At 42.5% G+C, this 27,421-nt stretch overlaps 3 protein-coding genes across 7 annotated transcripts; 2 read left to right on the forward strand and 1 right to left on the reverse strand.

The window, feature by feature from the left end:
- Nucleotides 1–577: 577 nt before the first annotated feature.
- Nucleotides 578–856, forward strand: RB195_010269 (uncharacterized protein; the record flags this gene model as incomplete). Its single annotated transcript, XM_064191190.1, has 1 exon — nucleotides 578–856. One exon carries the CDS (start codon nucleotides 578–580, stop codon nucleotides 854–856), a length of 279 nt encoding a protein of 92 aa, XP_064048773.1.
- Nucleotides 857–4,845: 3,989 nt separating this feature from the next.
- On the reverse strand, nucleotides 4,846–26,387 carry RB195_010270 (uncharacterized protein; the record flags this gene model as incomplete). Of its 5 annotated transcripts, XM_064191193.1 has the most annotated exons (9): nucleotides 4,846–5,087; nucleotides 7,318–7,438; nucleotides 7,499–7,599; nucleotides 8,117–8,253; nucleotides 8,521–8,657; nucleotides 8,717–8,817; nucleotides 11,307–11,399; nucleotides 12,561–12,699; nucleotides 12,759–12,809. In XM_064191193.1, 9 exons carry the CDS (start codon nucleotides 12,807–12,809, stop codon nucleotides 4,846–4,848), a joined length of 1,122 nt encoding a protein of 373 aa, XP_064048774.1. The 5 variants fall into 5 exon arrangements, with proteins under 5 accessions (XP_064048774.1, XP_013305977.1, XP_064048775.1 ...); XM_013450523.2 differs by lacking the exon at nucleotides 11,307–11,399; XM_064191191.1 differs by lacking the exons at nucleotides 4,846–5,087; nucleotides 12,561–12,699; nucleotides 12,759–12,809 and adding exons at nucleotides 7,127–7,206; nucleotides 11,452–11,461.
- On the forward strand, nucleotides 24,655–26,324 carry RB195_010271 (uncharacterized protein; the record flags this gene model as incomplete). Its single annotated transcript, XM_064191195.1, has 4 exons — nucleotides 24,655–24,684; nucleotides 24,744–24,870; nucleotides 26,009–26,117; nucleotides 26,264–26,324. 4 exons carry the CDS (start codon nucleotides 24,655–24,657, stop codon nucleotides 26,322–26,324), a joined length of 327 nt encoding a protein of 108 aa, XP_064048778.1.
- Nucleotides 26,388–27,421: the final 1,034 nt, after the last annotated feature.

The following is a 27,421-nucleotide window of genomic DNA, read 5'->3' on the forward strand; positions in this document are numbered from 1 at the left end:
AGCACTGGCGATATCAGCAGAAAAAGAGTCTAAGAAGGAAGTTGCGCCGTCAGCTGCTGCAAAGACCGCTAAAACGAGTGGACGAAAAGAGCAAATTTGTTTGAAAACGTGTGGGAGGGCAAGAATCCACGGAAAGCCTATGCTTTCTAAAACAGTATTGCGGCAAAATGAAAAGATGTTCTCCAGTCCTCAACACTATCAATGGAGTGGCTGCCAGTGAAACAACCCTTCCAATTTAGAGAGACCACTTTAAGACATCGCTGAAGCGGCAGGTGCCGCCACTTCGTGAACTCGAGCATATTGATTGACCGGCATATGCGGTAAACGAGGAACCACTGACCGAGTCGGAGGTTCTGATATGTATCCAAAGGATGGGAAATGGAAAATTTGATGATGACGACGGGTTAAACGCAGAAGTGCTGAAATATCTTCCTCTATCCGGGATTGATGGGATGACAAAGATTAGATGGACGAAAGGATACCTGACTCGTGGAAACACGATATCATAATTCCCCTTTACAAGAAGTTATCCGTCACCGACCCTAGGAATTACCGAGGAATCTTCTAGTTGCGTGTTATGTACGAAGTTTTGGAGCAGATTATCCTGGACCGAGTTATCGCGAAGAAACAACATGCGACGAGCAAGCTGGCTTTCGTCCTGACCGACATGCGATTGACCAAGTGCTCATCGTTAGGAGAGCGATGGAAATTTGGTAGGTACTCGAAGCCGATGCAATTAGCCTTTCTGGAGTTTGAAGCCGCTTTCGACTTTCCTCATCGAGGCTGTCTTCTCAACGCGCTCCACGTAGATGGAGTACCAGGAAAGGTCGTACGCTTGATTGATAACATGAATTAACGAACAACTGCTGCATTTCGAACACAAGTCGGATGTACAACACCCTTTTGAGGTAGTAACTGGAGTAAGACAAGGGGGAGTGGTAGGACTCTTCCTGTTCAATTTCGCCATCGACGACATTATGCGAAGAACAGTAGGCCAGTGTCCTGTCGATATCATCCTACCTGCATCCCCATGACCGATTTCGAGTACGTTGACGATGTTGTTATAGTTGGTTTGGCTGTATACTGAATAACAAGGGCAGCTACGAGAAAGATATTTAGCAAAGATACACTAAGGCTATTTCTGCATTTAACTCCTTAACGATGCCCATCACCAACAAAGTCAAGCTGTGAGTCTACCTACCCGCGATTCGGCTTATTATGATGCACGGATCGGAGACTTAAGCAGCACCAATTACGGTGATGGAGAGGCTGGATCGCACGAAAAGGAATCTGCATAGATGGCTGCCAGCTGCTTTGGGCTTAGAGTATGCCGCAATGAAGACTTTTTTGCGGAAATTGATGTGATGTACCGGCGGATGACCCGTGGATGGTTTGAACTTTTTGCACTGCCTATAGAAAACCGTCTTCCCCTCTCTGGTCATTTACTGAGGTGGTCAGTAGATCGCCTTGTTCAGCGAGTTCTGAGGAGTTTGTCGATTCGAGCTGGAGGAGGCCACCTGGCCGAAAACGAAGTTCTGAACTGAGGTGGTAAAAGAGGACCTGAGGACACTCTGCGTGGATAGGCAGTTCAGGCGAGACGTAAGATTTTGCAGAACAGGGAATAGCGACGAATGGATTGATTTTGTGCAAGCTCTCGCAGGAGATCAAAAAGGTGGGCAGAGCCATGTTCAAGGACGGTACACCTTGGCGGAGATCGCGTGAAGCGATGACATCAACCCGCCGATTAAGTTAAGTCAATACATGACGTATGGCACAATAATATAATATAATTATATCTTACAAAATGAGTTAAGATCCAGAAAAGTCACAAACTACAATACTAACATTGAAAAACCGACGGTGAGTGACAGTGCAGCACCGTCGGCCACCGTCGCCTGCTCGCAACTTGTCCTAAAATAGAAATATGAGTACAATTCATACATAGTTAGATTCTCCTCTCTGAGATCTCCCATATTGTTGAGAAAGGAGCAAAATGGCGCCAAATATGCGCCAAAAAGCAATAATTGGAACTTAATATAGCCTAAGGTTATAGTAGTAAAAGTGTTCAGAGACTTAAACTTCCATATTTGGTCAGAACATCAAGAAATTCTTAGAGTGAAGCAAGCGAAATTGTCGGTTTGTTATTTTTCAAACACATTTGTGCGATTTTGTTCATTGCGTGAAATTGCGGTTCGTCCTTATTTTGAACCTTTGTAGCAAGGAAAGAAGTTATCAAAGTAACCAAAAAGTGTCAAACGTGTCAAAGCCACGTTTGGTTCCCAGAAATTCAAATATTTGTATAGAATAGAATACAAATTGAACACTTAGCCATCAGTATAATCATATCGATTCACTTCGCTAACAATATATCAATATTCATCCTCCAATGTTGGATTTATTACTGACAGCCGAGCAGCTCGTTTCTGCGTGAAAAATTCGTAGTTAAAGTCAATTTTTAAACTACAACAACAATGAATGATCTAAAAAAGAGAATTGGCGATCATAGTTGGAACTGCATAGGGACTACAATTAGTCACACTGCTGAATGAATCCATTCAATTGCGAGAATAAATAATAGAGAGATCAAATACGAAGTAGAAGTGAAATTGGAGATATTGTAATTAGTTAATGGAAATTTAAAATGTCTGATTTGTCAATTCCTGTTCAAATGTTGATTCGTAGCCATATTATCGTTAACGTTAAGGATCATGCTATATAATAACGCGCTTAGTCCGTGTGTGTGTGTCACGAAAATACTCTTTAATGATACAAAACTCTTCACAGGTGAGGTGCCAGACCATGCACATGATAGTTAAGAACTCTACCTCTACACCATTGTCCAAACCTGTGACAGCAGTTGGCTTTGATAAGGCAAGTCAGTTTCTCTCATATGTTAGTGAGTGTAAATAAACTTCCATATTTGCAAACTGTCATGCTTTATAATAATGGGTGTATTCTGTCACGTGTGTGCGTTAAGAAATCCCAAAAAGAGAGGGAGATCGATACCATGGCGTTGGTTTGATGCGCTGGAGCCCAACGCGGTAAAATTGGGTGAGACAGGTCTTACGGCGTCGAATTCGTGCCCCGGAGCCAGAAAGCAATAGAGAGGGGAGAGACAGGTTCCACTGCGTCAGATTGGAGCGCGAGATCCACAATGCGATAGAATGGGTTTCTGTGGTTCCTTCGCATATCCATTTCCCAGCATGTCCTCCTGATGCTGCTAACATCCTTTCTTCAAAAAAAGGAAACGCACGCGCGAACGGCTGCTTAAATACCAACATACATAGCAGCCAACAGTTTACGCGATCTGACGTAGAACGTTATTTTTATCACTACGATAGTGATATCCACGTAATTTCATGTTAGCAGATCATTCTCTGCTAATAGTTGAGAACGAAGGAAACTCATACTTCGAATAATGTTTCCAAATTGTGGAGGTTTGAGAGAAACATATTCTCCAAATATAAAATTGAGCGTTTAGGGAAAATCTTTCATCTACGCTTAAATTTTCTTGTAAAAAAATTGAAGGAAGAGTTGGTAGGAAAAAGCAATTCTAATTTTACAAAAATGTCGCTACTGTTATTTCTCATTGATCGATGAAGGCGAGCGAAGCGAAACAAACTAACCGCAAAAAAAAGCCTGAAGTCCGGTTTTAGCCGGACGTTATAGGGTTGCGCAACACGTTTTCTTCAGTTCAGAGTCGATTGAGGTTCACGAATACAGTTCTAGCCTTTACAATTAGTTGCGGGGGTAGTCGACATATCAGTTGAGCGCTTTTATCCTCCCAGACAAGTCCGGTGCCAATTTATCAACAACGGAGATAATAAAGGCTTCGTTATCACTAGGGCGGTCTCGAACCATCGATCGACCGTGCAATCACACCCGAACTTCTTACCGGGTGCGCTACAAATACCGCATCGTTAACATTATCGTAAAAAAAATGACAAGCACGTTTACTGGAGGAAAACCGCGAACGTATGTATCTGCTGTTTCACTTCGCTTGCTTTGTCATTCCATAAATAATACGGCATCCGATGTAACTAAGACAAGCTAGTTTTACAAAAGAAAGTCTAGAAATAGGAGTGCCGAAAATCAAGTGAATTATGCTTCACATTGAAAAATCTTCTTTTTCTTCAGTTTTCTTCTGTTTGTAGTAAAAATTTCGTAAATCAATAAGTTTAGTTACTCAGATTTGAGGTCACAATACTATGTTCATCATGAATATGAGAGCACTTGCTTAACCATTCTTCACTAAGGTTAAGTTATTCAGTTAACTGTTTGCTATTCTTGACGACACATTTTGATAGGTTTCCTGGACGGTCATCATCAAGCACTTAAGAGCAGTGAAAGTCTGCAATCTGGACGTGTCTGTATCACTTCGGATACAATGCGAAGTGATACAGACACGTCCATGCGTTGAATGCGCATCAACAAAATCCGATGATCACACATTCAATTCAAAGCAGAATCGAAGTATAGTTCACATAAAAGCCAGGTGAGGAAGTCCCAACAGTCCTCACTTATCGGGCACATTTCCGCTTGTAATATCTCTTCGTAAATTCTCGCTTTCTCGTTTGTTGCTATTAATTTAACACTTCTCTGTTAGCTGTGTCAACATATTCTTAAATTTCCGCATTAAACACATTTATTTATTTATTAAAATGATTCTGCATTCGTTATCGATAGTTGTTGTATCACATTTGTGTAGAAACTAGACATTTGAAAACATGCATGCCAATAAAACCCATTCATTTGAACAAAGTAAACCTGAGAATGAGATTCTCGAATAACGAGCGAGGGAGGTTGAAAGCAAAATCTGCACCAAGTCCTAGATCCTGCGAGGTCCTAACTGCCATCCGGCTTGACTTTTTCTGCAAGTATCAACCGTTGTTGGTACTCGTAGGCCCGACAATGTTCGTATTTTTCTCCTTTCTTGAAATTCTCAGGGTCCAATGGCTCGCATTCTCCGGAGCACGTGCGGGGGTAACACAGGAATGTGACGTTTCGAATGTCGATCAGAGATGTGAAGTGGAATGCACCGTACGAGGCGATCATCACGTACTCCATAAGTGCAAATATTCTCGGTACTGTAAAGATTTCAATTTAAGAAAAAATAAAGACGAAGGAAACTTTTGGTGCCCTCCACGTCGTTGTTTAATTTTTAGGTGGATCGCAAAAATATGTCGTATTATCTAGGTTTCCAGTAGGTAAATGAGATGTAGTACTAGGTTAAAAAATAAGTCGTGAGGATTTTTTTTCGAGTGAAAAATGAGCAGAGAGATGAGAAAATTACTCCTAAACTGTTACACACCTCTTAACAGAGAACTTTTCACTCTACAAGATGATTCTTATTATTATTTTTTCGGTTCTTTTTTAAGGTCCTCAAGTTGGAGAGTCAGGCCAAGAAAACCGAGTGTTTTCGACAACCTAAGCTTCCTGAAATTATTGAGTGGATAGGAGCGTTGAATCTGATTGTAAGATTTGTGTTGTGCAAGGAGGGCATCAAACAAGTCAGGAAAAATTTAAAGGAACAAAAAAGGAGTTAGAAAATGGTCTGTAAAGGAACAAAGGGAAAATCACTGCGAAGATGTGTAGAATTGAACAATGGAAGGAAGCTGAAACGATGGGAAGAACGGGATTGAAGAGTATAGTGTCGGTTCATTCGAAGTAATTATTTTCCACAAAAAAAGAGAAAGAATTTTTCCTCAACCAGGGGTGAGTCGAAGGTAGGTGATCCGCTTTCGAGGTCAAACTTTTCAATTTTGAAAAGCAAAACAAGCGGTGAATGGTATATTTAAGCATTGCTTCTTTTCCATACATAATACCAGCTTCGTCAGCCTGAGCGTTTGGATTATGTTAAAAAGCCCATGGTGTCGAAAAATGAATATTTTCACGCATGACACCACTTGAACTATCTGAAAAAAGAAAGACAAATAAAAGTAAAACCAAATAATATAAGTGTATTGTACAGTGAGTGATTCTTTTTGGAAAGGTGTACAACGGTTCAGAAAAAATCCTTTATTTTATTTTCAAGAGCACTTTTCAGTTTCAAAAAAAAGCGCTCACGATTTAATCCTAAAATTAGTTTAGTCAGCTTTTCCCAATGAGTAAAAAGGCTGCACGATGTTTCAGAAGTAGTTGTAATTCTATTATCGAGTTTGATAAGCTGTACACGAGGTTGTTAAACAAATTTATTAGCTAACGTTTCGGCTATATCGCCTTCGTCAGAGCCTGAAAAGGGCGATATTCAATCTACAATTCAAACGACCAACCTCTCCACAACTAAACTGATAGACTCCACGCCTACTTTCAATCACAAATTTAGCGACTACACAGAATGCTCACCTTATATCGGAGACGCCTAGCATGGACCGCTGACTGATCGATCACGAGGGCGAATGGTTCGAATGTGACATTCGGATCGGACGAACCATTCGAGATATGGCGCGAGTTCCCGCGTTATCGACAGACATTCACCCTTGCGGTGCATTTTAGGGTTTTTGGCTTGGATCCAAAATGCCTCCAGCGATTTTCGAGCCAAAGTTTTAGTTTCGTGCGCTAATATTTGGACCCTAATTTCAAAATCGGCTCCGTCGTGTTTTTATGTTCTATGGGCACCTAAAGGTGTCCATTCTTGTAACTTATTCTTGCCACTCACGTGCTCTTTGATGCAGACATACAGCGGTCGTGCCGTTTCACCGGTATACTCGTTGCCACAGTTTGTGCAAGAAATCAGGTAGATTACCCCGGATCTCAAGCAGACTCCTGGTCTACCGGTGGGACAAATAATACAGTTCGGTGTTGTGCAGATGGTATCGTACAAACGATTCCAAACTAACTGACGTTTCAAATTGTTCGGTGGTATTTCAACGACCGAAACGGAGCTATCCAAGTCTGCTCTCCTCAGACACCGCCTAATGGGAGCGCTCACTTCATCGGAGATGATAATATAAATTCAACTATGCCGAGGTTCATTGAAAGTCGAACTTTTCAACTGGAAGTAATTCTGTTAAGTTCAGACCCAGTGCAGACTCAGACGTTGAGGGTGGCAAATAAGCTATACGCTTCTATGTGTTTAACGAATTTCGATTACACAAGCCCTACAGACTTTCTGAGCAAATGCGAGTCAACTGGTCAGGAAAAATTGGTTTCTTTTTCGCTCTTTAGCACTACTCAGATCCTTTATCTGCTTCGCTGATTTGGAGTCTAAAAAAGAGGAGTCTAAAAAAAGAAATATTCATCGAGTACTACGCCTAGAGACTAAAACTCTATAATGACTCATTATTAGCCCGGAGATGCAGCTGAGGAAGAACTTACGGTATACATGACATATCGGAAATGATATGCTGGCTTGATGACGTTGGAAGTAATGTGGCGAGGTATAGCAGAATAAAGAGGTCGATACCAGTTTCACAAATATAGATATAGAGTCTAGTCTCTGAATGCGACTACTTGCTTACGGGTTCCCTGAGAAAAATCAAAAGAGTAGAAAGCACACCTGTGGCTTATTCTTCTTGTGTGCAAAGAGAACTGCTGAAGTGATTATCATGTTCACAGCTGCTGTTATCGCAAATGCAATCTTACAGTAACGATTGATCACTGAAATGCAGCAAAGGAGTTCTATTTTTGTCAGAGGCCACATCAACATTCGGTGTCTCAAATACATTACTCGGCAAACGAGAACAATTCAAAATAGTTAAGTTTGAACTGAAAAAACCTTTTCAACAATTCCATCCTTTCTTGTTCCGCATCTTACTATATTACTTAGCAAATTTAGCGTAGGGTTAAAAAGGAACCTTATCAATTCATCAGATTGAATCATTCAAATGAAAGCTTTGCAGCGTAGCCTTGACATGGTGCAGGTTTTCGTCAAATTATAACAATTCTTTAGAGCTCCACCTCCTGTCCAAAACACTCCCCTTGGCTTTTTTCATTGTGAATTCAAGGACCAAATCCTTTTGCGTTAAATTTTCTGCTAGAAGCACAATACCTAGGCGACTCCAAGATCCTAGAAAATCTGTCTGCGACAGTAATAGCTTTCCACACATTTTTTCAAGCGTTGTGTGTTGTTCCTGGTTGAGTTTTTGACTTTCGTATGCAAGCTTAAGAGCCGAACCTGGAGAATCTTTCCGAATCGCGACGATACTGAAAAGCGCCATCGCAAACAGTTCAACAAATGTGAGTGCCGGGACGACTTCGTTCATCAGGTTGTGGATGAATGACGACGTCTCAAAGTCACGTCGAATCAACGTCCTTAACAAAGCACATATAACGGAAATAGTGAGAATTTTAGAACACCATTTTCTAGTGACAAAAATTACATCAATTCACGTCGCAAGGGCAAGATTAATTATATCAATTCACGTCGCAAGGGCAAGATTAAAGGCAGCATACCACGAATCTGAGGTGGTGCGGATTTCAGATGGAGTATCCGTATGCGCGTTCGTAGATTATCAAGACGGGGGTAGTTCCGCTCATCTCTATAACATTTCCGACCTCATAATTAAAACTATAGCCCACCTTCTGCAGTGCACAACGAAAAGTCGAACTGCAATTGGCAAACAGCTACAGAGCCGGAACATCACATTTCCGATGACGTTAATTTCAAAGAGATTTAAAATAGATGGAAGCGCATCCTTGGGAAAAGGTACAGTCGACTGGAAATTGTTAAGGTTGTTCTGGTCTGGAAACTAACCTACTCTTGCAGATAACTTACGTTGCATCGAAATTGAAATGATCCGTATTTCGTCCAGAATGCCTTGCGCAGTTCTAGAGGGGTTGGCAAGTGGTCTGTTTGAAGCGACCCGACGACACCAACTGTAAATTTACTCTTTTGTAGAAATGAGGTATCATTCCACTCATTCATTCTCTTTTTAAAGTGCGTAGTCTCACTAGTTATTGTTGTCAAAGAAATTGTCGCCGTTGAAAAATTTGCGGTTACCTAATATTTCGTTTTAGTCGTGATCCGAATGAATCTACGAGTGGATTCCTGGAAAGCGAGGGAGCTGCTTTTTACAACAGAGAACTGTAAACTACAAGCGTTCAATGAAGTAAAGTAAATAAAGTACGTAACGCCGTCAAATTGTCATACAACAAGGTTAGGTATTCCTTGCTTCGCAAAAATCTAAGTTAAAACCTGGAAACATTGAGTCAACTCATTGATAACCTATTCTGCACTCTTTTTATTTTTTAAAGGTAAGGCAAACAAAACCCATTGATTTAATCCAAAATATGAAGGATAGAGCCACTGGCGTGTCAATCCGCCGCGCCAACGCGTTTTACTGCAGGTCGTAGTCGTTGAGGTTTTCGAACGCGTGTTGGCCTATACAATGACTTGTGGGGGCCAGTTAAAGTTAAAGATCAAGTCGGTGTTTTTATCCTCCCAGACAAGTCTGGTACAAATTTATCGACCTCGGGGGATGAAAGGCTTGTTTTGCACTAGGGCGGTTTCGAACCATCGGCCGTGTGGCACCAACGAACCTCTAACCGACTGCGCTCCACCCACCCCACAATCCAGAATATACCCCCTTTAATCTCTAAAAATTTTCTTCTGTTTTTCTGGCAGATCTTCAATAAAACTGGTCGAGTAGATGCCAGTAATTTTTCCATTTGTCCAGATCGCGTGCCAAAGTCGCCCAGTTGTTCCTCATTTCGTACTAAACAAAAAATATCATAATTTTCCTTTAAGGACTTCATGAAGAAGTCTGCTCGTTGCGTCGCTGGTCTTTCTGTAGTGTGTTTAATATCACGACTAACCCAGTCACTCACGGTTCTGGTCCAGCGATTGTCGTTAAAGCTCATCGCGTGTTCGGCCCACCTTATTTTGTTTTCCTTGCAAATGGGGCGGCGTCTCCTTGAACGCACATGTAGGGCAGAACTTCGAATCATCCCGTCTTACGTGTAATGCGGGATACTCTTAGCATCACTCTTTCGACTGAGCGTTCAATGATGCTGACTGCATTTTCTTTTTGCTTGCGAAATACCCAGGCTTTGAAGCATATTTCGAAGTAAGAAGCACGTTGGTTAAAGAGGTGAGTGCGGAACCACGTGTATCTTCTCCACTAGATCCTCGATGCTCTTACATGCTTCCCTTGCCGCTCGTTTCCCCCTGTCCAGGTCGAAGGTCAGGTCGTTCTTCGTGTTCATTTCGCAACCTAGTCAAACACAGTTGGTGCATTTGGATATGTTTATTTAATTTAGCGTACGTAACGCAGACACATGTGTGTCTCATGAACATCATCTTTCGCACACTCAGCCGAAGACAGATGCTTCCACAAGCTCAGTCGAATTCGGCCACCTTTCGTTCCGCTTGGCTGATACTAAGTGTTAACAGGTCGATGTCATTAGCAAAAAGGAGATGGTGCATAGTCGGGTCAAAATAACATGAAGCACGGTGCATTAGTGTACGCGCTCACGCTACGCCGCGTTAGAGGCAGCAGCTGGAACCGAGGTGGGACCACCGCAAACTTCAGGTGATGCCAGCAAGGGTTCCACTTTCCCAGGCTCCTAACCGCTAAGCTCTATCGCACAGTCTCGAGAGAAGCCGCGTACGCAATTGCATCATGTTTGATGTCGTTTTGGCGCTACTATAGTTGGCGACCGTCGACTTTCACTCCCATTTTATACCATTTCAGTCCTCGCATTACGTTCTGGCACTGAATATTTTGGGTGAAATTTCGTCACCCCGTCGAACCCTTCTCCTCACGTCGATTGCGATGTTGTCGTACAATGTGGGAGTTTGATCGTGAAGTTTCAATGTGGGAGCTTGATCGTGAAGCTTCTAAATAAGTAACAAAGCATCTCCTGTATCGAGTAGGAACGCCTTGCTTGTCCAAGGCACCTATGACCGTTTTCACTCAACTGAATCTGAATCGGAGGCCTTCTTTAAGTTGATGAAGGTGAGTCATAGCGGCATCCTGTACTCTTAACTTGTCGCGGTCGGTTGCCTGACGATTTCTTACCATCATAATAGCATGTCGTACTTCGGATGCGAGAATATATGGGATGAAATATCTATCTTTCCTCAGAGGCTCATGGTGAAGACGCAAGTGGATATGATCGTCGAAAAGATAAGAGTAGAAGCCGGATGTAGAGCCGGAGTGGATGATAATCTCCATCCTTTTCTGTACAGTGGTTGTTCAATTTAGATTTCCGAGGGCAGTAATCTTTGCCTTGATGTTGGCGAATTTACGACGGGCGTAGCGATTGCTCTTTGCCGTCTCTGCAGCTTCACCCAACGCCTTTGCTCTCTTCCCTTTGAGACCTTTCCAAGGCAGAGCTGAAAGCCCGCATGTTTTTCAACTCACGAGGTTCCATGTATGTATGTAAAGAGGGTCCCGGCTGAATTTCGAGCATGCCTCGGTCATGCTTTGTCAGAGCAATTAGCGATGGTACGTGTTCTAAAGAGATTCACTTTCATTGGCACCTAAATAGCTGACTCTGCTTACCTACCGCTAATCATACGCTGCACCACCGGCTAGGATATAATTCACTGTCCACTACATTGTTCTGAATCAGACACATTCACTGCAATTTTGTTACGTGAGGTGATCTCAATTTTGTAATTGTACAAGAAGCAAGAGAAATCCTCGCGTGAAATATGAGATAAGGATGTATTTAATAGCTTCATTTAACGTGCATAAAAATTTTGTTAAAAGGAAATTCAGTTTAAAGTAACGGTATAAATATCTTTTTTACTTTTTGTGCTATTTATTTTGAAGGGCCTTTGATCCTGTTTACGAGAAGTATTGTATTTAGGTGATTAACACCCTTTTATTAGTCCATTCAATTTTATTTTTAATATTTTAATTTTTTGTTGGAGAACATAAGAGTTTAGTGGAGCTGACCCTTCAGGGTCTCGGTATTATAATTGTGTGGGCATTGCGGAGAACCGACCCTCCTTCCCCTAGGGTTTTTTATGAAACTGGACTTCTCTCATTACGTTCTTGATTGATTTTCATGGTTCTTTCCTTTTATTTGCAACGCTTTCCTTTTTGTAATTTCAGACTCCCTCGGAACGTTGTAGTCACACGAGTTTTGAGCAGCTTCGTGTTCTTCCATGTGCACAAATGGAGTTAGTTTGTTGTTGGCGACTCAAAACCGTCTTTCTTGGATCTTCCAGTCTCTTGATTGCAGGTTTTTGGCAGGAATGATGTGGAGAATTAGAAGCGTTTAATAAGTGGATCCTGACAAAGCAGAAGCAGGCAGCCTGTTGTCTGAATCCGCTTGTGTCTCAAGGAAATCCACTTCCCGGAGACGCTTCACGTAACTTCGCGACAAATTGGCTGTGTTCCTTCTAGTAATGAGGTAGATCCATAGAAGGCAATGATATTCTTAATTTTAATGTTACGTCTCAGTCTTTATCAAACACATATACTGAATTGTACTCTTTGTTACATATATTATAACTTTGCAAAACTGACTCTTTGAATATATGTGTATTTATATATTCTGAAAAGTTTCTTTGTCATTTTCCTCGTACTATTACAGAGCTGCAAACAAGGTGCATCGCAAATATTCTTCTAGTTATAACGGTTAGAAATAGCATTTGAAAGACTCACCTAGGAATAGTGCATACATGGTAACTGACAAAGCAAGAGCAGGCCAAAGCACGCGAAAATTAAAGTATGAAAGATGAACATTGTTGTCGTCAACCAAACCTTGCTTGTACAGCCGATTCTCTAGTCGATTTCGTGGAATCTTCAATGAACTATCATGTGTTGTATTACAACAGGAGATTTAATAGCGGTACCCTTGACCTTAACAATCTGCTTGACGGTTGGTTGAGATGGGCATGTTTCATCATTCATAACACTTTGTTCTAACGACCAACTGAACAACGACGTAGAATAGAAATCTCCTAGAAGAACGAACATATTCAAGCAGGGCATGAGCAGAATATAATATTCAAAATATCACGTTACTCAGCTTGACACATTGAAAAGAACCAGTCTGAACGTCCGGCTAAAGCTGGATTTCACACTTTCTGTGGTGTTTGCTTCGCTCGCCTTCGCTGATCAATGAAAATTAGAAGTAGTGGCATTTTCTGTGAAATTAGAATTGTGCTTTTCCAAGGACGCTTTCTTATTTTTTAAAATAAATTGGGCTAAAGATTTCATATTATTCTTTCTAAGCTCTTTCTAAGTTCTACATTTAGAGAACATTTAAACGTCGGCTTCAAAAACTCCTCCGTTACCAATATGACATAGACACAAATTGAAAGCATTAGTCGAAGGTGTGGGTTTCCTTTCTCTTTTCTCCAAACGGTTATCACAGAGTGATGTTTAACATTAAATGACGTGAACGACATCATCGTACTGATAAAGATAACGTTCCACACCAGATCGTGTAAACTGCTGCCTACTTCTTAAGCAGCCGTTTGTATTGTTTCTAGTTTCTGTAGAAGACATTTGATCTATTTGAGGCAAACGTGCAAGGAAGTACTAGATACGCCGAAAGGTCATAGAGGTGCAAAGCAACACCCGCAGCCGGTATGAAATGTTTGCAAATCTCAATTACCTTGTGCGACATGCACACGAAGTTATTGCGCGGTACTACTGCAGCACTGCTCAACAATTCGACGCCGTTGGACTCGTCTCAACCCATTTTATAGCTTCACAACGCTGGCGCGCTAATTTGATATCTGTCGCACACCATTCATGAAACTTCGTTTCATACACACACTTGCACACACCACACACGCACAAACGTGACGGACTAAGCCCGTAATGCTTCCTGGCATGATGTACTACTACTAATACTTGAAATATCATGCTTTACAATAACGCGCTTAGTTCGTGCGTCGACCCCGAAAGCGGTACATTGGATTGGGATGGGTCCAGTTGCAATTGGTGTGCCCTTGTGCAGCAGTATCGCGCACTTAATTCATGCGGATTTGAAAAAGAACAAATGAGGCGGTGTGAACCAAGCAAACAAAGCAGAAAAAAACAATTTTAGTTCCATAAGTTACTCTTAATTTTTATTGAAGGCGAGCGAAGAGAACATAAAAAAAACCAGTTTATTCTATGAACCAGTCTGAACGTGCGGCTCTACCTGTTCAGACTGGTTCACTGAATAAACCTGTTTTTGTGGTGTTCAGAGTGGTTCATAGAGTAATCGCTGAAAAATTCTTAACATAGCATGGTCCTAATCCGTCCTCCTTGTAACTGAGAAACAATTGTAATATATATAATTGGGCTTTGACTTCAATAAAGACTTCAATAAAAGACTTCAGTAAATTTGAGAGTACAAAAATGCTAAGGAATATTTAGGCATGTCCTCCATGGAACCATTCCCGCCATATCGTTTGCACAGTTCGAAAGCTACAACATTCACTAGGTTCTTATCAACTTTTCAAGTTAGAAAATGCAAGATCATAAAAAAATACACAAAGAGTTAGCAGATACTAACTTATCTGGGTAGGTGAAAGTAAGCCAATGAAGGATAAAGGATAAAGTGTCTGGCGTTCATCAATCCGCTTGGGATGCGCCACTACCTCAATTCAGAATCGTTCGAAATTTACGAATGTGTAGCTGACCTATACAATGACTTGCAGGGGTTAGCCGATGTGTCAATCAGTGTTTTTATTCTCCCAGACAACTCTGATACCAATTTATCGATCCCGGAGGGATGAAAGGCTTGGCGAGCGCCTAGGGCGGATCCGAACCTCCGATTGTAGACAGCAAAACCGCCTGCCTTCCTAAAACTGGCAGTGGTGCTTGTTCACATCTCCGCGGCGTAACGGAGCGCTAGAAAGACTGTCGAGTCGATTTGGTGGGCACGCAGATATTGGTCTGTCAATTGTTCCGTAACTTCCTTGGTGTACATACGTGTACCTAGGATATGTATGTGCGAGGTATACGTATGTCGAAGTTTCCGCGATTTGAATTCAATTTGTACTTCTCCGTTCTCGCAGTAGACGTGCTTTATGAACTATGTGTTCTTTCGGTTTACTCGCAATCCTATTCTCGCCCCTGCTTCGTCAAGTTCCTTGAGCATCGTTTCTGCTTCATTGGTACTGCTCGAAAAGAGAACCATGTCGTCCGCAAGGCGGATGTTGGAGAGGAAACCTCCATCAACAGTATGCCCCTTTCTTTCCGTGAAAGTGATTTCATTATCCATTGCAGCGCAGCCCTAAACAGTTTATGCGATATAGTAGCACCTTGTCGTACTCCCTTTAAAACAGGTATGGTGAGGAGGCGGTAAAAAAAAATTATCCTAGTTGCGCACCGATCGTAGCATATGACTAACGTCCTCACACGCGACGCACCCACACCTTGATCGATCAGCGCTGACAGTATAGCTTTCGTTTCTACGCTGTCGAAGGCTTTCTCATAATCTACGAAGATTATGATAAGGAGAAGGCGTGTTTCCAGACAAATCTTTGGAGCCATCGAAACGGTCTGGACTAAGTCCATGTAGTCGAATCCCTGAATCCAGCTTGTCCATGAGGTTGGGCTTCATCCAGCGTCGTAGATAAACCATAAGAATTGGTAAACACTTTGCGTAACAGCAAGTATATCGAACAGTACTTTTAAAGATCCTCTCTGTTACGTTTCTTATGAATAAGAACGGTTCGCGCGATCTTCCACTGGTCTTTGCGAAGAGCGCGTCATGTCCGCCGCTAGAACTTCATGAAACGGTTTCATGAAATGCTTCAATTTCATGAAATGCTGCTAGCCCGAAGAAAATCTGCTGATATAAAATCAGGTTGGTCTCATGCTGGAACATGTAGGTACGTCGCGTGTAGGTCTGTGGACACTGTTCTCGCGCTGTATGTATTAGGGTGGAACCCAGTCGCTCACGACTCTGGTCCAACGGTTGTCATTGAAGCGCATCACGTGTCACCTTCTTCTTTGCATCACGTGTCTTCTTCTTTGTCACCTTCCCACCTTATTTTTCAGTACTTGGCAAATGCGGCGGCGTCTCTAATCTTCGATTGCTGACGTAGGAGAGAACTTCGAATCCCTTCCCTTACTTGCGTGAAGCGGCATACTCCTAGCATCTTTCTTTCGATTGAGTGTTCAATGACGCTAAGCGCAACTTCTTCTTGCTTGCGAAGTGCCCAGGGTTCTGAAGCATAGGTCAAAGCAGGAAGTAATGTGGTGTTGAAAAGGTGAGCACGGAGTCGGGGTCTGGTCTCGTCATAAGTACAGATCGTCATCCTAGTTCTTTTCCGTTTCGATAGCTTAGATGACTCCTGCAACCTCGTCCTTCCTAGCGCTACCGTACCAGGCTTTCCTCCAGAATCAGGAGACTCTTTCTTATTACTGTAGTTTGCATAAAATTTTAAAACCCATGGGCAGGTTACAAACCTCTAGTCCCATGAATTTGTGGGAGAACGTTGCATTCTCCCGGAGTAGACAGATGGAGCTTATTTCTTGGAGGCAACTCCAAACCGCCTCCCTCGCACCTCCCAGTCAATTGAATGCAGGCTTTTGGCCGGACCGATGTGCAGCTTGCAAGGATTTTATGAGTCAGTCCTGGCACAGCAAAAACAGGAAGTCGATCCCTTGAATCCACCTGCGTCTCAGGGCAGGTATAGGATCGCTTTTGGTCCGCGATTAGCCCCCTATTCGCCATACAGCGACGGGCCACGTGGCCTCGCGACTAACCAGAGGGAGATCCGTGGAATAGAGCATCAAGTTGACAAAATGGGCCATTTCCGACACCTTCAGCTTCCATACAATTGATGGGAGAGATAAGGGCAGTGGAGCGTTTGTGAAACAAATGAGTGTGTTGCGCGACTGAATGAGTGAATGTGTTGCGCATGAGAGACATCCAGGGGTCTCTCTCACTAGAGGTATCACAGCTAGTTACTCGCGAGGCTAATTGGCGCGTTCCTAGGTGCACGATAGGGTGCTAATCGCGGATCAAAAGCCCCGTGCCTGTGAGACGCAGATAGATCCAGAGGAAGGATTCCTTGTTTCTGTTGTGCCAGGATTGACTCATTGTATCGCGCACGTCGCAACGGTCAAAAGCCTGCACTCAAGTAGCTGGGATACCGAAGGGAGACGGTTTGGAGTTCGCTTCCAACAAATAAGCTTCAGTTGTCCACTCCGGGAGAACGTAACGTCCTCTCAAAGCTCATGGGACTAGAGGCATGAAATCTGCACATGAGTTTAAAATTATTAGGAAAAAAAACTAAGACACGGTAATAGGAAAGAGTTTCCGGAAGAAAGTTTGGCACGATAGCACAAGGCACGTGCACTTGCTCGGAAGCAGCCACCGAAGATCTGATGATGAAGATGCAAGACAGGAAAATTAAGAACGCCGTGTTTGATACTGGAAAAGAACTGTTCTTAGCAACATGCGACAGTAGAGGTGTTGGTGGAGTTGACGTCCTTAACAACACGAGTATGGCAGAGAACATCGATTCTTTCAAACAACTTACGAAACGAGTCGGACGCTTAAGAATAATTCAATCCTAACTTTGCCTATCTTCGTCGTTTACGCCCCAACATCAATCTATGGAGAAGTCGAAGCTTTCTACGGATGCAGAGAAGTTCAACAGAGGAAACCTTCTACAAGCTCATTGTTGGTGATTTAGACACCAAGTTCTGCCCTCTAAACCTCTCATCAACTTCACATTGAGACCCAAGGGCTACAATGGAACGAGCAAGGTGAGAGGCTCCTCGGAATGTACCACGACGACTAAGACCATCCATAAGAACTCGCAATTCCAGAAGCCTCTCTACGCTGGACGTGGGAGTCACCCGGTGGAGGGTACCGTAATGAAATTGACCACACCATCGTCAGTAACAGGTTCTGCCTGACGGATGGAAGTGGCTGCTGTGCCAAACTTCTCTACGAGATCTGACCTGGCTTGTCTCCTTCAAAGAAGATTTTCCTTTGCTCGAAGAAAAGAGAAAGCCGCAAAGTTCACAAGATCCCAGTCATTATCATCGATTGTGACCTCTTCGCTTCGCTAATCGGCTTTGCGGAGAGGCGATAAAAGAAGACTTCGAACAAAGAATAGCAGCAGTATAGGCTGGAGCAGCAGAACAGGGCAATAGCATTCGCTATGCCCGGAACCCCGCCAATCGTAAAACAAAAATGACTGCGCTGCGGAACCCAGATGGAACAACTACAGCATCGAGAAGGGAGATGGAGAAGGTTATTCACAACCTCTAATTGTGCCTTTTCGAAAACCACCTCCACTTGCCTCCTCACCATCTGAAGGAAGATGGACATGTCATTCCAGAGGTCCGCACTTCCGAAGTCCGCCATGCTATGACAGTACAAAATCTGAACATCTGGAGAATTTTGCGCCGGTTCTCCTCAACACTCTAGCAAAGCTCTTCACTCGTTATCTATTGGATTGCAAGGTTCCTGGGCAATGGAAAACCAGCTATGCAGTCATATTGTCTAAGAAGGGATACCCACATAACATCAGCAACTATTTCTTAGCCTGCTTATTGTCTGCCCTCCATAAGCATTGCAAAAAAGTAATACTAAACGGGATTTAGCAACTATAAATGAAGGACATCCATGTGAGCAAGCAGGGTTTCGAAAAGGGTTCAGTACGACTGACCATATGCACATAGTTTCAAAATCCACAGAAGTATCGGGAGAGTACAGGATTCCGCTGCGTCTTGCATTCATCGACTTGAAGCAAGTCCAGTTGAAATCGAAGCGGACATGGAAGCCTTGGACAACCAAGGCGACCCTGTTCGGTATATAAAAATAATTTGCAAGTTATACAGCAACTTTACGATCAAATTTCATTCGCATTTTGCAATAATGTAACAATCAACGTGAAGAGAGGGGTTCGACAGAGCGACACAATCTCACCCAAAATATTCAGTACGAGAACGTAATGCGGGGATTGGAATGAAATAACATGGGAGTGAAAGTTCTCGGCTGGCAGTTACACCATCTTCGTTTAGCTGATGACATCGTTCCGATAACTTCAAGCACTAATCAAGCGGAATGAATCCAATTTGATTGAATTGAATTTGACCAATCCAATTTGATGAATCTGTAAAAAGATCTTCTGCTAAACCTGGATGAGATGTTCATGCGCAACAGATGGATTCCTGATGAACCATTCACGCTCGACGGAACGAGTATATCCGAATGCACCAGCTGCGTCTGTCTCGGCCAGGAAATAAACATGAAGAACAACCTGACCCTGGAGCTGGGCAGGAAAAAAGAGCTCCTTGGGCAGCTTATAAGAGCATCGAGGACGGGGACTATGAATATCCAGCTACGTGGTCACCTATTAGACACCATCTTTCTTCCTGCTTTGATCTAGACTTCTGAAACCTGTGCTTTTTGCAAACAATGGAGGAAAATGCGATCAGCGTCATAGAACGCTCCACTGAAAAGTAATGCAAAGAGTGTCCCGCCTCACGCAGGTAAAAGAAAGGATTTGCTGTTCAGCCCTACGTCATCGACCGAAGATCAGAGACGCCGTTGCATACGCCAAGAAGTAAAATTAGGTGGGCCGGGGAAATGATGCGTTCTTACGACAACCATTAGACGAGAGTTGTGAGCTACTGGTTTCCACGCTATACTAAGCGCACTACAGAAGGACCGCCTACCCGATGGCTACACCGTTTTACGTAGTCCTTCAGGGAAAGATATAATGTTCTTCGAGTCCCTCGCAAGAAGGGGAGCCACTTAGCATTCCTACTCGGGACAAATAGAAGTGTTGTTGGTGCCCGCTAGAGCAAATTGACGAACAGTGAGAGCACAGGTGATACAACTGATGAAAGGATTCGATTGAATGAGGCATGAAAAATTTAGGAAGAACGGAAGAAACGTGCAAAAACACGTGGAATACTACCAAAACATAAAAAAAAACGAATGAAGAACTTCGAGAAACAATTGGTGGATGGGAAGAAGCTATTGAAAACGATGGAGTACGCTGTTGATTAACCTGCAGTAGTTTTTTTTTGTCTTCAAAAAAATAGGAACTATTTTCGAGCAACTATCCTTCATGCACAGCACCAATCTCAGCTCTCTTATCTCTCGAACTAAATGCAAAAAAAAGAAACAAATGGTGTCGATGATGCTTCTTGTTGTACATTTGCCACTCCACTTTAATTATCCTAAAGAAACAAGCATCAACAAAGTTATGAAACCAATATTATTTTACAGAAAAAGGAATTCTCCTTCGAGTGTTTCGTAACATTTTGTAAATACTTCCTATTTGCATGTGTATCCTTCACTTTCGCTGAGGTGTGTCGTTCTTAAACACAGCTCTGCCCAACTTTCTCGATCTACAGCTCGCACAGAATCTATTCGTCACTGTTCATTATCTTGCGAGTCTTGGTGTCTCGCTTGGAGTACCTATCGATACCGAGTGACACGAGTACCGCATGTCGACAGTATTCGGCAGTTCAGCGTTACGAAACGGATGTCTCTTGCTAAAGGCTTCACGGTCTCTATAAACATTTGACCTGTTCGGATTGAATTTTTGCAGTGAAATGGACAACAACATTTTTTCCCAATATCTGGTAACTCTCGCCATATGACTGTGTAAGTTATAAGGGTTTAAGTGCCCAGAGCCCGTATGCTCAAATGCCTGACTAATGTCACTGACAGTAGTAGTGTTGTCGTTTGTCACAATGCCTGATTAGTCACCGAGAGCAGCCAGCAATCAGACTCGTATACGAGGATTCAACCAAATAATGTGATCTTCTTTCATCACCTCGCTGCAGAAGTTTTCATTCCCGCTTCCAACGTGGATTTGAGATTATCCCCACAACACGTTGGACAAGCGATCTGTTAATCAAGTTGTAGTATGTTGAGAGTGCAAGCATGGAAGCTACCTTCCTCTGCAGTCCAGCTTTGACGCCATCGTAGACTCTGTTTCCAACGTCTCGATGTTCAGCGCTGCTGAGTACAACAGTCGTTTGTGTACTGGTTCGAGTGGAGAGACCTCGAGATGTGGGGGTTAGATCAGACCTTCAAAGATGTATCTTTTCAATAGTTGATTATTTAAACTTGGATACCGAGTCTGAGAACAATTTTCTGGAGGCTACAACCAGATATGAAATGAAAGGAGATACTTCGTGAAAACATACATGCTTTCGCAATTAGTCATGTTTCAGAAGAAAATCCTAGAGTAGTTGAGTGTAGAGATGACAACGTAGAGAAAAAGAAGAATTGAGTTTTCATGACGTATTCTCTACCATGTGTTCTACGTGAGGTGAAAGACTTAGATTTCACGAATCCATCTAGATGCTCCTTTAACCGAATGCACAGTTAGTTTCCCTAAGTATTCGTCACCACATGATCTGATAAACTGCTCCTGATACCACGTAATTGCTCTCTGCCATATGGACAAACTACGCAGCCGGAAGTTATGCAGAGTCGGGCGACTACGTGCCAGCTGACACTTGGGGATCGCTGGTGGTATTTCCCCAATCCTTACATCCGTCGTTCCCTGCACCTGCTTGAGGACAGCACCGCTCCGCTTGCTCAAATTATCAGATATGTTAAGTAGACGAACGAAATCTTTTGTGGGCCGTCCACTATATTGGATCTTTGGGGGAAGTCTGTCGAGTGACTCAGTTTCGTAGTGGAGCAATGAATAATACCACTTTATTAGCAAGACCTGTAAATCATGCTTTATCTGGGTACCCGATGACGCTCTTGCCCAGATGGGTAAGCCAGAAAACTCCATTTGTGGGCCCTCAATATCACTTATGATCCGTCTCACGTTAAAGTCATATCGATAATTCGAAAAAGACCACTTTCGGAAACCTTTTAATTTCTCACCATGAGGTGTAGGCTCGTACATAGAAGTAAGTTGTTCTCTAGATCCGTGGTAACGTTTTTGGTAGCCCTGCTGTAACAGTTGTTTCCACAAATAATCCACAAATACACTATTTATGCAGTAAAATCGCTTTCTAAACTCATCGGCGGATGATGAAACATATAAATTGCCATCCTTAAAGGCATCACTCCACGAATCTGAGGTGGTACGGATTTCAGGTGGAGTATTCGTATACTTGATGAGAGACTATGGAGAGGGGGGTGATTTCGTCCATTTCTTGCTAATTGCCTTAAAAAACGGCCCGGAAGATACGGCTTCAGGCATACTGGCGCACTATTCTCTACAAGGAGTTGGATTTTTTTTTTGGATTGGAGCGCCCCAGCCTTGCGCGGCGCCGCATCTTTCGGGCCGTTTTTTACGGCAATTAGGAAGAAATAGACGGAATCATCCCCCTCTCCATAGTCTCCCATCCCGTATACGAATACTCCACCTGAAATGTGCACCACCTCAGATTCGTGGGGTGATGCCTTTAAGGTGTTGTCTCGTTATCGCTACTTTTAGTTCACATGACAAGTCACCAATTCCCCTCCCTTGTCACTGACGGAGACATTGATCTCCCAGTTGTGCAAAAATTGCGAATCTCACGTAGCCCTCAGCGTTGCGCAACAGAGAGTTTGGAATCGATTTCTTTTTTCGAGAAACGCTCTAAATGGGGATTGTTGATAGTGCAAACACTCGGGACTTGTTGGCTACAGAGGGGTTAGCGTGCGACGGTATCTAGACCGTGCATGGAAAAGTATGAAAAAGGTATGGAGAGTAACGATACTCTCTGAGCATTTCTGATTCCTTTTCTCCGCTTTTTTCTTTTGCATTCAATTGCCCAACCAACTGTTGTGAACCAACTGTTGCCCGCCCACGATCTTCAGTGACATCCCCGAACCCATACTAAGGAAAGATTAGCACTAATCTTGGCTACAGCTCAAACAAGGCAATTGAAAGCTATGAGTTATGTGACTTAAAAAAAAAGATCACGAGGGTTTTGTAGAGCAGGAAAAGCGCTTTCGAACTGTCTAGATGTCGTGGACAAGAACTCTAAAAATTGCGGTGGGTTAAGAGTGTGCAAAATAAGGGAGAACTATGTAACAACCTATCTTACTGACTAGTCAGTGAGCCCTGTATTACCAGAGGATCGGCGAAAACGATCACGAATTGTTTCCGAAATAAACTATGGGACATTATGCGTAACAAAACAAGAAACAGACATTGTTTTTGTATCAGTTTTTAGGTTTTGTTTTCTCTGCTGATTTCAAGAGCACTTTAGGGCCAGAAAGAAACTATAAAAACACAAGGATCCCGATAGTAAAAGAAGGTTTTGTGCTTGATATCAGTCCAGAATTCTACTTCCCATATATACCGCAGGTGTGACGTTTTCGCTACACCTGCCTACAGAATCAGTCCATCAACACCGTACTTATTTACAAATTTGTCCAAGTACTAGTTCACGTACGCCGCACCAACCGTACAACATGTTTCAGGACAGGTCTTGATGAAGAGAATGGTAGCGGAGAAAGGAAAGGGAAGTTAGAACGATCGATATATGGCAATAACTGAATATGTAGTATAATAATATATATATATATATATAATCTTCTCGGAAGTACACAAAAACAAAAAAGATTTGCACCAACTATACCATGCATGTCTTCATTCGAAAAAAAAAATTGAGGAAAAAAGTGCTGCAGGAGCTATACGAAAAGTCAAGATGTCACCCAGTACACTCTGGATCCCTTCGGGATCCATATAGACCTGTTATCAGAATCTGTTGTCCGACATTGTAAGGAAATCGATGAATCTGCCCGAAAATCACAACTTCTTTCCAAGGTATAGGTAAACTTAAAATTCCTAAGAAAGAGAAAGATGCCTGATCATATGTCGCACAGAAAGAAAGAAAGGCAAAAATCGCTGTGTAACGCACCTCACTCTCTCCAATCAATGGTTCTTTCGCCGTTTGTCTTCTTTAAGAATCTCTGCAAATTCTTTCGCAAGAACAAGAAGAACCTTAGAAAACGGAGCGCCGCCCAAAATGTCACTCTAAAGGTCCTAGACTGCTCACGTTGTTGCGCTGTCGGAAGTGCATAGTAAGTATCAACAGATGTTATGGAGGTGTCCTTATTTTGAGGAAGTAGAGTTTGTGTTGAATTATATCGACCACAAGCTGGTGTTCAAAATTTCTTGTGTTCAAAAACTAACCCTTTTCTCCACAGTCTGTTCCAGTACTTAATTCTGAAAGTGTGATGTTGTGCTACGCTTTCCCAAGGAAATCTCTTATTCATTACCATTATTTTTCACTACAGTAGGAAAATCATTATGCCTTTTTGTTCTCACAATCATGCAGGGTTTTGTTTCTACTTGCATCATGATGATGCTGGTTCGAAGATAGAGATTTCTCCAATTGTCGTCCATAAACTTCTAGATCGGGAGCAGAATTAAGCTTTGCATGATATACAGCCAACTAACTTGCACATATTCAAACAGAGACCTCTCACGGTATTCAACAGCAAGGAAACAGGATCCTTATATGTTGTACTTCACAAAATGCACGGCAATTGAAGTCAAGTGTAGGTGTCGCAGAAAATGTCAAAAATGAATAGGCAGACACGCGTCCGATCTGCAACGCTTGTAGACACAGGAATTCAGCGGGTATTAACTGATCTCAATTCTTGCAGTCACGAAACACGAAAGACACTTTTTTAAGGAGAATGAAGATGTTTATGACACTTAGACACACTTTAGCGTCGCCACTAACTGCTATGCACTCAACCTGATCCACAATATTTGAATAGCGACAAGTGAGACATATAATAAAACACCTCGTGAATATCGTTCGTATAAGCAACAACTTCCGGATACTATCTGTGCACCACAATATGCAGCTCAAGTTTGGCCGTGCGTTCGAAGTGAGTTCCCATGTGCACTTCTTGACCATGTGTGCCTCAAACTTCTTAAACCAATTCAGTGGGTTGCTATGCTGTCTGCCCAATACATTCCTCGGAATATCGAGATAGAATGTGCAACTAAGACTGCGAAACAACCTTCAAATGGAGGGAAACAAAATGGAACACAAAATGTGCAAAATCACTGTAGTGAGCGGTGATAAGACGTGAAGTAAGCAGCGAAAGCGTATGACATTGCTATAATCGCTTATTCTGGGTTTTAATTTTGTGGCGTACGGAACTGGAACCTCACGAATATCCGTACCATATTGTAACCTACGGCAATCATCCAACCACATGGCATATTTCTAGCAATAAAACATTTTTATGGGAGTAGGTTTGGAGGTGTTGATTGGTCACGTTGGATGTGACATTCAGGAGTTCTCGCATCCGAGACCTGGCTTATATCTCATGCCGGTGAAGAATCAAGTGCAAACATTGCCTAAGTTCTACTGTATTTAAATTTTGGCGTGTTGAATACGTAGTTTTTTTTGTTGAGTTGTAACCAAAATTGGTATTGACCTTTATCAATAGTTAGTATTTTGGCGTTATCGTCTTCGTCAGAGCCTGGAATAAATTAGAACCATCAGTGATTTATTCTCTCAAGCGCCCCATCAGCCTACAGAATGCATTCAAACGATAGCCAGACACCTACAACAACACATCGGCCAAAGCTTACCACATCTGCTAAATCTGGCAACTCAATAGCCCCGCAGTACCACAACTATCAGTTATAAAAGTTTTAATAAGGGACCTGACGCGTCGCCACGTAGATCAAAACCCACACAGATCTCTTGATATCGCTGATTCGTTTGCGACTGCAATGCATCATCCTTCATGCTCATGCTCAAACATTTGAAAAGCCGTTTACCAGTCCTTATCATATCCTGACAGTAGTCTTCTCACGGTGCCAGTTCAAATAAAAGTTGCTGTAGAACCATTGGGACTCTCGTTACATCGGTAATTGTCCCAATCTTTCCACCTTGTACAAGAATAGTTCTAAACAAGATTGAAAAAAAAAACCAAGATCGAATGGGCTGGGCTCGCATAGAATCTGTATTCACCGAAAAACTGAGTCCTACATTAACTCGCCTCCATCGTCGAGAGTCCTCAGAACTTCTTTCGCGTTTCCGTACAAAACTTTCTTCTACGACAAGATCTTTTTCAATTTGGACCGAAGAGCATTCTCAAGATAACATGAACAAGGCCGTCTAACTCATATGACCTCTGAGAGAGGAAAAAGGGTCCGTGACTACTTCAAAAGGTCGGCTTAGATGTTTGGTTTTAGTGTTGTTTTCCACATGTTATCGGTCGGTACGTCATATCAACGTCAATTTCTTTGTTATGGTATGCCATAGGCCAGAAGTAGTCAAGTTGACTAAGAAGCTTTCACCAAGGTAAGCACAATTAACGACGCTGAAGTCCGAGTTCGATGCGCGAACGCAATCCATCGTGTGTCCCGTTCCCGAAACTTGTTGCTTGAAAATAATATATATCGATGCGAGAGTAAAACTCTTCTCTCTTTGAAATTATTAATTTGCAGGCTGATTGTTGCTACGAAACATTTTTGTAGTATGCTTAAGCCTGCAAAAGAAGAAGCCTGAACAACTTCGTCATTAACTCGCAGTACCTACTCACATAATGGGAAGAAGATTTCCGGCGTTCATAGGAAATAGCGAAGTCCTAAAGATAGTCGGTCTCCATCGCAGAACCAAATATTCTCTTCAGATTGGGATCAAGTAGAAATGGTGCACGTGGAAAAAACGTAGTTGATCATAAATGTGGAACACATTGTCAGAGCTAGAATAAAATTCAAGCTAGAATGTATGGGCGATTTCGAACCATATCAAAGAAAGATCAGCAAGATTCAGGAACATTGACTTGAGGAAATACCAGCAGTTAATCAAAAATATCTAAGTTGAATGGAGGTGAAGAATTCCAAATAGCTAACACCACTTCTGCTAGCAAAGGTCCTACAGGGATTGACATCGTAGGGAAACAAACTTTTAAACATTCACAATGAGCATCTGGACAGCACTCAGATGTGAACGCACTGAATCATTTCTTGGCTCTTTCTCATACCCTCTCTCGCATTCTCTCTCTCTCTCTCTCTCTCTCTCTTTCTTCTCTCCCGAATCCACTGCTCCAGTGCAAGAACCACATAGTACGCTCGCATGAACCTTCTAGATTTCATCGCACTTGCACTTGCACTACAACAGCTTCGTTATCTGAAGAATCGAAATCAGAGAACGTGAAGCAAGAACTTATTGAACTTTTGCGGTTAACCTGAAAGCGAAGATTAGCGGTGGTTATACGTGGTGATTTAAAAGAACTGAATTTCTTTTAGACAGGTGATGTTCAGTTGATAGAAGTCCAAATCGTTTAGATTGATTTCTAGAATCAAGATCTAAGAAAGGGAAGGAATGTCACACGTAATGTTATCCATTCACACTGTAGAACACACTAGATGGACAACGACTCATGCATAGTGGCTGCAATGGAAAAAAAAACCCTTGCCAGAAGATCTGATAAATCTGACAAAGGAAAACAGAAAACGCTTTTATTCTGAAAGAATTTCGAGGAATATTTGTTGTCAGGGGTGGATATTGTGTAGCGGTTAGAGGTTCCGCTTCCTGCACGATCGATCGGAGGTTCGAATCCGCCCTAGTAGCCTTAAATCCCTCCGGGGTCGATAAATTGG

This window comes from Necator americanus, chromosome III, assembly GCF_031761385.1.
Source record: "Necator americanus strain Aroian chromosome III, whole genome shotgun sequence".
In the NCBI taxonomy this organism is placed as follows: Eukaryota; Metazoa; Nematoda; class Chromadorea; order Rhabditida; family Ancylostomatidae; genus Necator; species Necator americanus.